The 13,030-nt window shown below is 36.4% G+C and overlaps 1 protein-coding gene across 3 annotated transcripts in view; it reads left to right on the forward strand.

Annotated features, from left to right (window-relative positions):
• LOC106158099 (protein WWC2) overlaps positions 1-13,030 on the forward strand; it is a 43,265-nt gene that overhangs the window by 4,992 nt on the left and 25,243 nt on the right. For all 3 annotated transcript variants that reach the window (XM_013533968.2, XM_013533967.2, XM_013533969.2), the window contains exon 2: positions 8,145-8,254. In XM_013533968.2, the coding sequence (XP_013389422.2) occupies positions 8,145-8,254 (110 nt within the window). The remainder of the gene's footprint in view (positions 1-8,144; positions 8,255-13,030) is intronic.

Here is a 13,030-nt window from a genome sequence, read left to right on the forward strand (position 1 = left end):
ATGGTTAGGATTTAGGAAACCAGGATTTGGATAATGATGTGATGCACTGCTAGGCACTTCCCCTGTATAAATACATGGTTAACTCCCCCTTCCTTTTGAGTCCAAGATATTTAATATTCTTCATTTTTGCCTTTTCTGTTGGATTTCCCTTTGTTGTCACTGGGGCAGTTACTAGTACATTGGTATTTAGGTGTTGAGTTCATAAAATAAATTGTTTCAAAATTGTTATGTAGACACTCTGGCTAAGTCATCTCTGAATTATTTTTGTCTAAACAATTTTGTAAGGTGACTTATGTAAAGTATTGAACGCCATACCAACCTTGAGAAATTGATTTCTTATTTTTCAGTGCGGTCCTTCGTCTTGAAACATTGACGGGGTATCGATAGTCAATTCACTCAATATCTAGGAATGAGTTTTGTGTAATATGTGATTGACTTGCAGAGAATGGAATTCTGTTTTGTAGGGGTATTTATTGTACCACCAGCGTTAGCGCTGGCGGTACACATGGTTTCGGTCTCGTCCGGATCGTTCCGCCGGCTCCGCCGGCTCCGCCGGCTCCGCCGGACGGCTACCGTTACCGCTTCTCCTCCTAGACGGTAAGGCCCCCCATACCCATCTCATGGATTTAGGTCACCTATAATCTCAACTCGTTCCACGTAAAATTTGGGCTTTGTCGGTATTGGGGTCTGGGTGTGGCACTCATTGCAATGCACCCTTGTCCAAAAATGGCAAAATTAAATGCTAATTATCTACCCTACGGAAGGAGTTACGGGAAAAATTTCTACAGACGGCTTTCCAAAAGTCATATGTGTAGATTTCAAATATACCCTCGGATTTGACCTTTGACCTTTACTTCAAGGTCAAATGGGCCAAAATTTTCAAAAAAATGAAATTTTTTACGAAAAAAAAATTTTTTGCCCTGTTATTGAGACACCACACAGACTTAACCAATAATATTATTGGAAAGTGTTACCCTTCAGGTCATCTTTCATCTCCGTGAATTTGGGGTCAATCGGTGCATTTTCACAGGAGTAGCGGCCATAAGATACCGAAACTGAAAACTGTCTCTAATTCGGGAACCGTTAATGCTAGAGACCCATTCTTTTTTGCATTTTGTAGAGCATGTAAAGCCCAACACTGGAGGTGGTCTTGGTTTTTTTGTATTCCATACGGTTTTCGAGTTACGCTGTATCAAAAAGTACATATTGGTGGTGAAAGGAAAATGTACGGAAGCCCACTGGTGCCATATGTAGAAAAAAAAATTATCTCGAAATTTCGAGATACTATTTTGAAATTTGAACAAAAAAATTTACCACCAGCGTTAGCGCTGGCGGTACACATGGTTTCGGTCCCGTCCGGTCCGTTCCGCCGGCTCCGCCGCCATGTTACCGTTACCGCTTCTCCTCCTAGACGGTAAGGGCCCCCGTACCCATCTCATGGATTTAGGTCACCTATAATCTCAACTCGTTCCACGTAAAATTTGGGCTTTGTCGGTATTGGGGTCTGGGTGTGGCACTCATTGCAATGCACCCTTGTCTAAAAATGGCAAAATTAAATGCTAATTATCTACCCTACGGAAGGAGTTACGGGAAAAATTTCTATAGACGGCTTTCCAAAAGTCATATGTGTAGATTTCAAATATACCCTCGGATTTGACCTTTGACCTTTACTTCAAGGTCAAATGGGTCAAAATTTTCAAAAAAATGAAATTTTTTACGAAAAAAAATTTTTTTGCCCTGTTATTCAGACGCCACACAGACTTAACCAATAATATTATTGGAAAGTGTTACCCTTCAGGTCATCTTTCATCTCCGTGAATTTGGGGTCAATCGGTGCATTTTCACAGGAGTAGCGGCCATAAGATACCGAAACTGAAAACTGTCTCTAATTCGGGAACCGTTAATGCTAGAGACCCATTCTTTTTTGCATTTTGTAGAGCATGTAAAGCCCAACACTGCAGGTGGTCTCGGTTTTTTTGTATTCCATACGGTTTTCGAGTTACGCTGTATCAGAAAGTACATATTGGTGGTGAAAGGAAAATGTACGGAAGCCGACTGGTGCCATATGTAGAAAAAAAAATTATCTCGAAATTTCGAGATACTATTTTGAAATTTGAACAAAAAAAATTTTTATCTCGAAATTTCGAGATAGCATTTTGAAATTTGAACAAAAAAAAAATTATCTCGAAATTTCGAGATAGCATTTTGATATTTGAGCAAAAAAATTTATCTCGAAATTTCGAGATAGTATTTTGAAATTTGAACAAAAAAAATGCTATCTCGAAATTTCGAGATAATTTTTTTTTTCAACATATGGCACCAGTCGGCTTCCGTAAAAATGTGCAGTATGGTAATGGATAATAAATTTTGAACTCCGGAAAAATAAAACATAATGCTTGGCAAAGCAGACAACTTGTGGTCAAAAATGACATTATTTTATCAAATTTAAACTTCTGCAACTTCAGAGAACCTCCCATTTCAAGAACTTTGACCAAAATGACCTTTTCTTTATTTTAATTAATTTTTTCTGTAGGAAATTTATGGCACATTATGGTAACTCCAAAATTATAACATTTAGTCCCTTATATCTCCAAAACTGGCAGAGATAGGTCCATAGTTACTATTGAAGTTGAATAGGAAGTCATATACTGGCAATCTTACTGTGACCTTGACATTGACCTTTGACCTACTTTTCACCATGAACTGAACTTTGCAAATTTTGCTTCCCTTTTATCTCCAAAACTGGCAGAGATAGGTCCATAGTTACTATTGAAGTTGAATAGGAAGTCATATACTGGCAATCTTACTGTGACCTTGAAATTGACCTTTGACCTACTTATCACCATGAACTGAACTTTGCAAATTTTGCTTCCCTTTTATCTCCAAAACTGGCAGAGATAGGTCCATAGTTACTATTGAACTTGAATAGGAAGTCATATACTGGCAATTTTACTGTGACCTTGAAATTGACCTTTGACCTACTTTTCACCTTGAACTGAACTTTGCAAAATTTGCTTCCCTTTTATCTCCAAAACTGGCAGAGATAGGTCCATAGTTACTATTGAAGTTGGATAGGAAGTCATATACTGGCAATTTTACTGTGACCTTGAAATTGACCTTTGACCTTCTTTTCACCATGAACTGAACTTTGCAAATTTTGCTTCCCTTTTATCTCCAAAACTGGCAGAGATAGGTCCATAGTTACTATTGAAGTTGAATAGGAAGTCATATACTGGCAATCTAAATGTGACCTTGAAATTGACCTTTGACCTACTTTTCACCATGAACTGAACTTTGCAAATTTTGCTTCCCTTTTATCTCCAAAACTGGCAGAGATAGGTCCATAGTTACTATTGAAGTTGAATAGGAAGTCATATACTGGCAATCTTACTGTGACCTTGAAATTGACCTTTGACCTACTTATCACCATGAACTGAACTTTGCAAATTTTGCTTCCCTTTTATCTCCAAAACTGGCAGAGATAGGTCCATAGTTACTATTGAACTTGAATAGGAAGTCATATACTGGCAATTTTACTGTGACCTTGAAATTGACCTTTGACCTACTTTTCACCTTGAACTGAACTTTGCAAAATTTGCTTCCCTTTTATCTCCAAAACTGGCAGAGATAGGTCCATAGTTACTATTGAACTTGCATAGGAAGTCATATACTGGCAATTTTACTGTGTCCTTGAAATTGACCTTTGACCTTCTTTTCACCATGAACTGAACTTTGCAAATTTTGCTTCCCTTTTATCTCCAAAACTGGCAGAGATAGGTCCATAGTTACTATTGAAGTTGAATAGGAAGTCATATACTGGCAATCTAAATGTGACCTTGAAATTGACCTTTGACCTACTTTTCACCATGAACTGAACTTTGCAAATTTTGCTTCCCTTTTATCTCCAAAACTGGCAGAGATAGGTCCATAGTTACTATTGAAGTTGAATAGGAAGTCATATACTGGCAATCTTACTGTGACCTTGAAATTGACCTTTGACCTACTTTTCACCATGAACTGAACTTTGCAAATTTTGCTTCCCTTTTATCTCCAAAACTGGCAGAGATAGGTCCATAGTTACTATTGAAGTTGGATAGGAAGTCATATACTGGCAATTTACTGTGACCTTGAAATTGACCTTTGACCTACCTTACAATGAACTTAACTTTGATTGCACCATTTTTAGTTATATATATTTTTTGCATATTTTGAAAATTCTTGTTGATTGCATTTTTACAGCTTGTCAAGCACAAGACTGGTGGCTGCACCCCTTATTTTGTGTATGTGGGGGTCTATACGAATGCGCTTGCTCCAGCTGGTGGTACAATATTCGGAGGTGGTATCGCCTCTCTGATCCTCTAGTTTGACTAAGGGTTCGAGTAGAAGTCACCCTCAGGGTGTGCACACACGAGTTGCAGATATATTAAAAAATTTTGTACAAACGTGAGAACTGGTAAGAAAATGCATGTTTGTCTATTTTTCATGGCCTCATGAACCTTTAAACCTTTTATTGGCAGGGGATTTTAGGATGTCTTTATGTAGACCCCCCCCCCCCTCCAATAGTGCTATGGGAAGGCTGTCTGGTGTTCTGATGATACCTATGATGTCCAGCTTTGCACATTACAGACTGCCTTTTTATATTTTAATGTTTTGCTACAAATATTAATTTTGTTAAGCTGAAGAAAACTCCTTGTGGAAAGAAGTGACTTTTAAAAGATACTTTAATCCAGAAAGACGACAAGATATAAAAAATAAGATAAATAAAGTTGAAGAACTTCCTGTGTCAGTCCTCTTTTGCCCTGGGTTTTTTTCCCCAAAACACACACAAGCAAAGAAATCCACATTTTCTCTCTAAGGAACTTGTGACAAAGTATGGCCCATGTTGTCGCCCCCACTCATCCTGTCCAAGGCCTTCCGTGTGACATTCCAATGTTCACATTGTGATTGATCAGTGCATTGATCTGCGTTTGGCTGCCAGCCAACGTCCACGGCCCACTGCCATTGTGTCACCATTGTCACCGCGGTGTAACTCTAGCTTTTAATGTAGGCCGTTTATCTATAGGACAGGGTAACAGAAGAAAAGGGGGGAGCTTGTGTACATTCCTCCAGGCTTTGTGAGGGAGAAATTCATACTGAATAAATTAGGTCTCCCAATGGATGAGAGGTTTACCTTCGCCACTGATGCGGAAATTGAAAGGTGGAAGGAAACAAGTTTGTGTTTGTTCACGAGTTTGAGTGGAGAGAGGGGTAAACTTGGGAGATGGTTAGAACTGTGATGGTGCCCTGTAAGGTTTATTTCTGAGGTTTCAGTCTAGACATAAAGATTCCTGTTATATATGAGAAGGGGAATGGTAAGAAAATAAAAGTTGAAGAAGGGACATGGGGGGGGGGGGGGAGGTAGAAGAGACAGACAAATACTTGCTTCCTATTGGTATGTAGAGGGAAAGGCAGGGGTTGGAAGGAGACCAACATTCCTCACTAAAATATTTTACCTTTCAACATTGGTTTTTAACCAAGAGGCAAGTTACTGGTCATGTATTTAACTTTTTATACCAGTAATGCGCAAGTGCTGGTGGGACTACCATATTGTTTTTCTCCGTAGATAAAGAAAGCATGAAATATTGATAATGAAGTTTTAAAAATGTGTAGAAGAACACCCTCTTTTGACAATCTAGCTAACTAGTCAAGTTCAATTTGGCTGATAAAACTTCTTAATCTGTTTTTCTAATTGTGACTTTAAAATGAACTTCAACAGATCCCAGACTTTTATTTTTAGAATAATAAAATATGCAGTTCTTCTTAAATATTTACCTCTGCAAATTTTATATGAAATCTGATTTTATATTTTATTTGATTAACTTCGTAATTGTTTTCTGAAACCTCCTTACAAGTCTATCCTTTACGCAGTATCAGCTGATTTTGACACATAAGAGGACCTCAGTAGATGTCACAATAAGTGAACCCAAGTGAAAAGCTTCCACCCATGTACTTATTAAGCCTTGCTGAAATATATGAAGATGTGTAATTGGTCCAAGAGAAAGAATTTTGACCTGTCTGGTATGTCAGCAATTTTTGCAAGTGAGAGTTTAGCCATGGGGATGTTTCCTGAGCCTCTTGTACAGGTATTCGTTTGGCATGAGAGATGTAATTAATGGAGAACCGATTGCCCTACCTTATTCACAGTCATTCAAATAGACCTACTTTTTCAAAACTAACTGAAGTATGTATAAAAGAGAAAATTCTTTGTTATATTATTGTTTTGTTAGTTTTTTTCCTTCTGAATAGCCTTGTTTCTTGTTGCTGTGAGAAATATGATAATAATGCTTGTACTCATCCTGTCAAGTTTTAAATGGTGAATATGTTTAAAATTGTTGATGTTTTTAATGAGCAGCTGGCAGTGAGAAAAACATTTGATGCAAATAAAATGGTATGTTCATAATAAAACGTGGAATGAAGAACGTGTGCAATTGAGATATTATTGTTAGATATGAAAACTGAATAAATCTGTATTAAAGGAATTATAATCAAGTACCCAATCAATTATATGAGGGTAAATAGGGGAGGGGGGATAAGATTTTTCTTTAATATGTAAGTTGAAGAAATGTGTCTGTTTAAAATTTAGGGGCCACCCGTACAGTGTTTTTCTCACTTTGTATACAGTATCGAGGAAATAGTTGTCAAACTTCAGTCAGGATGCACCGCCCAGCTCCCCTGGCATACAGACTGTTTGGCAATAAGTGCAGTATTCGCTTATTTTAAGTGTGGTAGATGAGTGGAAAAAAGCATTATGTCCACTGTTATGCACAATTACTTAAGGTAGTAGATTTTTTTAAAGGATTTAATTTTTTAATCATCAAATACAGGCATTATTTCAAATTGAGAAATAGCTTGGGGAAAATCATGCTTGGCCTAGCAGAGTTAGAGAAACCAATTTTATGTATAATAGTAGTACAATGATAACTTATTGTTTGTGAATCATCTCCCATTTTGTATCTGAAAATAAGATGTCATTTTTATCACCCAGTTCTTAAAGTTAAGTCCAACCAGTAAGATACTTATAATCAAAATATATGTTGAGATCAAAATGAAATAAATTGAGATCCTGCTCTGTTACATCTTTCTTCCACATAGGATGTCAATAAGATTTCAGAAGAAATAAATGGGTACAAATGGTAGACTGTGGTCTTATCTAAGACCATAGCAAATAAAGTTAAGACAGGGCATTAAGTGCACCCATAGGTTATCTGTGTCAAAGGTTCTCTTGCTGGGGTGGTTATAACTTTTGGCACACCCTGTCAGTGAGTGTGACCCTTTTTGCTAACCCTACTTGAATGAAGTGATTCTCTGAAATGCAAAAAGAATTATTTTAGCTTTAACTCCAGAACGATCTTCAACACTCCCATCATTTAATCAGCCCTTCTTTAACCTCTGAGAGAAGGTTTCAGCCCATGGTGTATGTCCACTTGTTAGAACTCCCAACTGGTTCTTTTTAAAGCATTTTAAGGAGAGCCTCGGATTGAAAATCATGCCAGGAAGGCAGGGAATTCAATTTGTAGTACTTCATTTTTGGTCAACAGCCTTCATGATAAAGGGATATGATTTACTCTCCATATAAATAATCCAGCTGAGTTTTTATGTATTAGTGGAATAAAATGGTGGAATGTGAGGGTTTCTCATGCTGCATCACGTTGGCCTGTGGCTTTACAGGAATGGTTTTTAGTGAAGCTATTTATTGTGATTTAAATCATTAATCTTTAAATGTGGAATTAACCTGCATTAAGTATATAGAGTACGTGGTTTGCAACATGAAGGCAACTAAATCCACTCCTGTGGTGGCTCAATGTCACTGTGAGATATATGTTCTCTCTCCTTCGCGATAAATTATTAACATCCAGTTCCTAATTGTTTTTATTGTATTTGATTATGATAATACTTTGATCCATATCATAATTCTATTAATAAGTCTACCTGTGCACTGTGAAAGAATCAATAAAATGATTATAAAAAAAGTATATATACAATGGAAGTTTTAAAAAAAACATGAGTTCGTAGATGTTTCCCATGGTAGATAATTGGTACGTGGTGATGCTTTTCAACCGAATTTTAATTGTTTCACATTTTCTTATTATTGTTATTTATTGTAGATACACCAAGCCCCAGACCTTTGCGGATTGCGTAGGGGATGAGCTGCCATTTGGATGGGAAGAAAGCTTTGATCCTGTTATTGGGGTCTTTTACACTGACCACATAAACAGTGAGTATACATTTTATAGATTTAGTTAACTAATAGATTTTACACATAAACAGTGAATTTTAAGTTTAAACTATAGATATATTTTACATTGATAGATTTAAAAGAAACTTTTTATAAATCTCACATACTTAGAAGGAAAGCTTTAAAATTCTGAAAGGAAGTTTCTAAATGTAGTTAGTCCTGCAGTTGAATTAAATATGGAGTAGATATTTTAAATATGTCACTGTCAATGTCCATTTCTAAAAATGACATCTTGGCATCATTGTCACATGGTCTTATGGTTGTCACTGGAATTTGACTGATTTCCATAACTGTGCCATCCTTGTGATGGAATGTCAGTGACCAGTAGTGATCCTGGATTGTATGCAGCTGTGTTTTCATCATTAAAGAAAGTGACATTTGTAGCCAGTAATGGCGTTTAGGAAAGCGACTTACTTACAAATACCTGCTTTTCAAAAAGCATGTAACTTGTTAATCGATACATTGGCTCATAGCCGAAATTGTGCAAAAACTGTATTTTCAGTATCAGTTGCTCTCTGTGCTTTTGACAGCTTTGCTGTCTAGTTCTAATAATTATGCGGAATTTTGAACTATCTATGTTTAAATTGGGATGATGACTTTCAATATGTTTGTGTTTGTTAGTTTTCACTTTAAAAGTCGGTCATAAATGTCAGTTCAGGTATGCAGGACATAGTAGCCACAGGCAAAACCTGTGTCTAGTTACCTTCTCCTTAACTCCTTCTCATGACTTACCTGTCATGTTGATATTAATATATATTTAAGGTCTTATCTCCATTGTATAACATTTCAGAATAGAATGTGCCTGTTTTGTTTATGATATTTTCTCTCTTTTCTCTGCATTGGAATGTTTATCTTCCCTGATATAACCCCTATGTCACCCCAGGGGTAACAAAAGCATTGTTGACATATGACTTTGTAATGAAGAAAAGTTGTGTATCTCTACATGTTGTTGTGCAGCCCACCGAGGTGGCCGAGGTTCCGAATTCAAAAAAAACACCTGATATAAGAAAGTATCAGTTTTGTCCATAACTTGAATAAACAAAATGGGTGAAATTCCTGTCGGGTCAGCTTTTTTTATTGTTATATTTAAGAAAGTCAGGAATCCTTTACAAGCCCTCAAGACAATGACACTTCAGGCATTAACTTTCCCCTCCAAATGTCAGTTTATTTAAACTATTAGAGTTGCTGACATATGGGGATTGTGCATTGTAATATCAATAGATGGGCTTCAATTAAAACAATACAACAACTACCAATTCAGCAAATAGTTACTTAAAAGCATCTTAATAGTCTTCGGTACAGGTTCGGATTTAGTCAGCTCTGAATACTGTGTCTAAACTGGGCAAAAATTCTTCACATTCCCAATCTGGACCACTGTGCCATAAAAGATGAAGTATGGGGGATCAGCCTAGGGAAATAATATGCTTGCTGCTGGATACAGGTATTTCACCTGGCGGGGACCTTCTCAGTAAACACAGACTTCTATCTCTACACATTCCACACTTGGTGTATAAGTATGGTTCATTGGGGAAAAACTACAATACTCTGCTTTTTTTCCTTTTGGTTTGTACTGGTCATCTTGAAGATTGATAAAATGAGAGCGTTGAATTGATTGATTACTAGAAAGGGAAGTAAGAAAGAAATATTTTAGTGAAAAAGAAAGAGGAAATGGGTGGAAAGTTTTATTGAAAGTATGAACAAACCGGCAGATGTGCACTTTAAAAGGAAGAACTAATACTATAGAACTGATATTTATAGATGTAATAGTCAGCCTAAGTATCATGTGTATAAAAAAGGTGTTTTTATAACAGAGACTCACCCTTTCTTTTTATTTCAATAAGAAACAAATAGGATAAATTCTTAATGTACATTCAAAGAACATGTTGTCTCTGCTCAAAAAGGAAAATTTCACTGCACAAGGAATGATTAATTATAACGAATGCCACAAGGATTAATAAGGCATACTTGACAACTTTCAGCAATTAAACACTCACCACAGCAAAAATACACAAGCAACTGCTAAAAGGATACCTTAAAGCTTTGGCAAAAAGAAAAATGTGTTTATTATAAAAGATTTTTCAAAGAAAATTGCAATGTTTAACTGACCCCTTAGCTGTACCTACATGCCAGTGTTTGGACCACATACCTTTCACCACGCTGATTGATTTGAATTAGTACATCTCAGATGTGCATATGGTACCTAGTATGTGTAACATTTGCCTGGTCATTCATGAGGGCTTGGGAAAATTCCTTTACTCAGATCAACTGTCCATTCAGCTAAAAATAGATGTAAAGTGACCTTTACAAAGTTTTTGCTTACAAGTTGTACTGGATTACATGAAATTATTGAAAGGAATTTGATTGTGATTAGCTTAGATAATGTGGGAAAGGTTGTATGGGTTTGTTGAAAAATTGTAGTTATAGTGCTTTAAAATTGGTTCTTAAATGTATGACAACTAGCTGGAATTTATGGTAGAAGTTGGACACTAGGTAGATGATAGGGAAATTGACATGGAAATGTGAGACTTGGAAAACCACTAATATTGTAATTCATTAGTTATCCCATAGGTATATATTGAGCTTACTTATTCTGATGTCAAATCAAGGCATTATCTATATTTTTTGGTTTAATCTGGATATGGCAGTTCCTTATAAAATTTGACTAAATATGTTTGTAGTAATGACATTTTTTTCCGAAAATTATTATAAGCCTCCAAGTGGAATAAATTGTATACAAAATTTTCTAAAAGCCAAGCTTTATCTTATAAATTAGTTCAAGCTTTATTAATAATTACAAATCTTGAGAGTTGAAATAATGACATGTTTTAATCTGTGAAGTGATGGGAACTTAAGAATAGCACAGTGTAAATATTTAGTGACTCAATTACCTGTGCCTTAGTTAAGAGATAATTTGTATTTGATAGATCTCTTTTAGTGCAAAGAATTTGCAAATTATTCCAACTGGCAGGGAGGTTCATCCTGAGAACATTTTTCTGATCATTCTTTCTTCTCCCCCAGAAAATGAAAACTTAATTCCATTTCTTGTCCTATTACACTTCTCTTTCATATCTAAATAATATTAGTAATTTTGGGGAATTTACTAGTAAATAATGAGGACAAAAATTATTTTCCTTTTGAAGGTTTCCTCCCTTTTATGTGAAAAACAGGTTCTAGAATGGTGCTAAATGTGAAATTGTAATGGTATGAAATGTTCAAAAACAACTCTATGTAGGTAAGGTGATGGGAGAGGAAGGGTTTTCCTTTTTCAGCAGTTTTCCCTGTTGCCATAATATGTTGTTAATCTGAAAAAATGCACATTTGTGAAATCATCTCTGAATCCGTTCTCTCTTCTCTTTATTAGTAAATTTTTTAATTTATTTTTTTAATATCCATACAAGTTGTTTTTATATTTTAAAAATAGACGTACATTTGTTAACATACCAACATTATCAGCTGACCTTACAGTTATCCCCAGAGACATGAAGTTTTACATTTTTGTCCATAATAGGTGGAGAGCACTTCTTGGTTTATGGCTTTGAAAATAGTTTGGGTTAACCATGATTGATGGGAGGGCCACGCTAGTGCCCATGGTTCCAAAATTTACTTTCTGAAATAATAGATATTCCTGTTCTAGGCCATCTACAGGGCCATTGTATGGTTGAACTGTGTATAAAGGGAAGACTTGCTATTAAAGTATAGTCATGAGCACACATTATTACATGGTCAGTTTTTGAGTCCCAGGAAGAGGAATGGGTTGAACAATGTGACTATCCTATTTCTTGGACTCAGACCTGACCGTACCAAAATATTTTATTTGTTTTTCTCAAAAGATCTGTTAGAATACAGAAGGGAGGAAGGGAGGAGTTGTTACAGTATACGTGGTAGATGTCTTGTTCTGAGAAACATAAAGATAGGAATGCAGGGGAGGGGGGGGGGGTAATAAGTGCTGCAGCCGAATTTGTTCTAGTTGGCAAGAGTCACTTCAAGAATTACAGGGTTTGATGGAGAAAGTAATGAACAGCTGAGGGACAGGACAATGTCAGCTTCATATTTTTTGAAAAAAGATAAAGATATTTTGAGGGTAGGTGTCTGTTGCCCACCTGTCACTGTTACTAAGGAGAGAGCCCCAATGCTGGATTATCTTGGTCTCTCTCTGCAATGTGTTACTGTCATCAGCCATTGGCTAAGAATGCCACAAAAGCATGTCATTAGAATAAAGTGGAATTTTTTTAACTCCTGGTATGGAAACAATACAAATGTCCCTCACAGGGTTTGGGTCAAATCATTTATGGGTTTCATTTTTGAGTGGCAGGATTGAACAACGATAACATAAGGCATTTTACTTGGGGGCCGTAAACAGTGCAGTCTTGCTGGTCCGTGGTTTTTCAACAGTACAGTAGCACATTTTTTGCTTATAGTCAGTGAATATTACAATTCCCTCAAAGTGAGACATAGAGCAAGGTCTGGATCACAATTTTTGAAGCATTTCAGGATATTTTTTCCACCACAACGGAATTGATAAGGAGGAATGTAACAGCTTGGCTTATCCAGTACTTCATTGTCAGGATAAAAAGCGTCTGAGTCCTGACCACAGTGTGGATGTTTTAAGGATTTTAATACCACAATTGTGGCGACTGGAGTGATTAGGTGGAATGTTGGCCCCTTTTTTTCCCTCAGCTGTGCCCGTTCTGGACCAAGTTACATAGCTAACATTGTTTGTGGTGCTGTGACTAAACTGGATGGTTAGAAATGAGA

This window comes from Lingula anatina, chromosome 3 (assembly GCF_051362555.1).
Source record: "Lingula anatina isolate TDL-2025a chromosome 3, LinAna3.0, whole genome shotgun sequence".
Taxonomy (NCBI): domain Eukaryota; kingdom Metazoa; phylum Brachiopoda; class Lingulata; order Lingulida; family Lingulidae; genus Lingula; species Lingula anatina.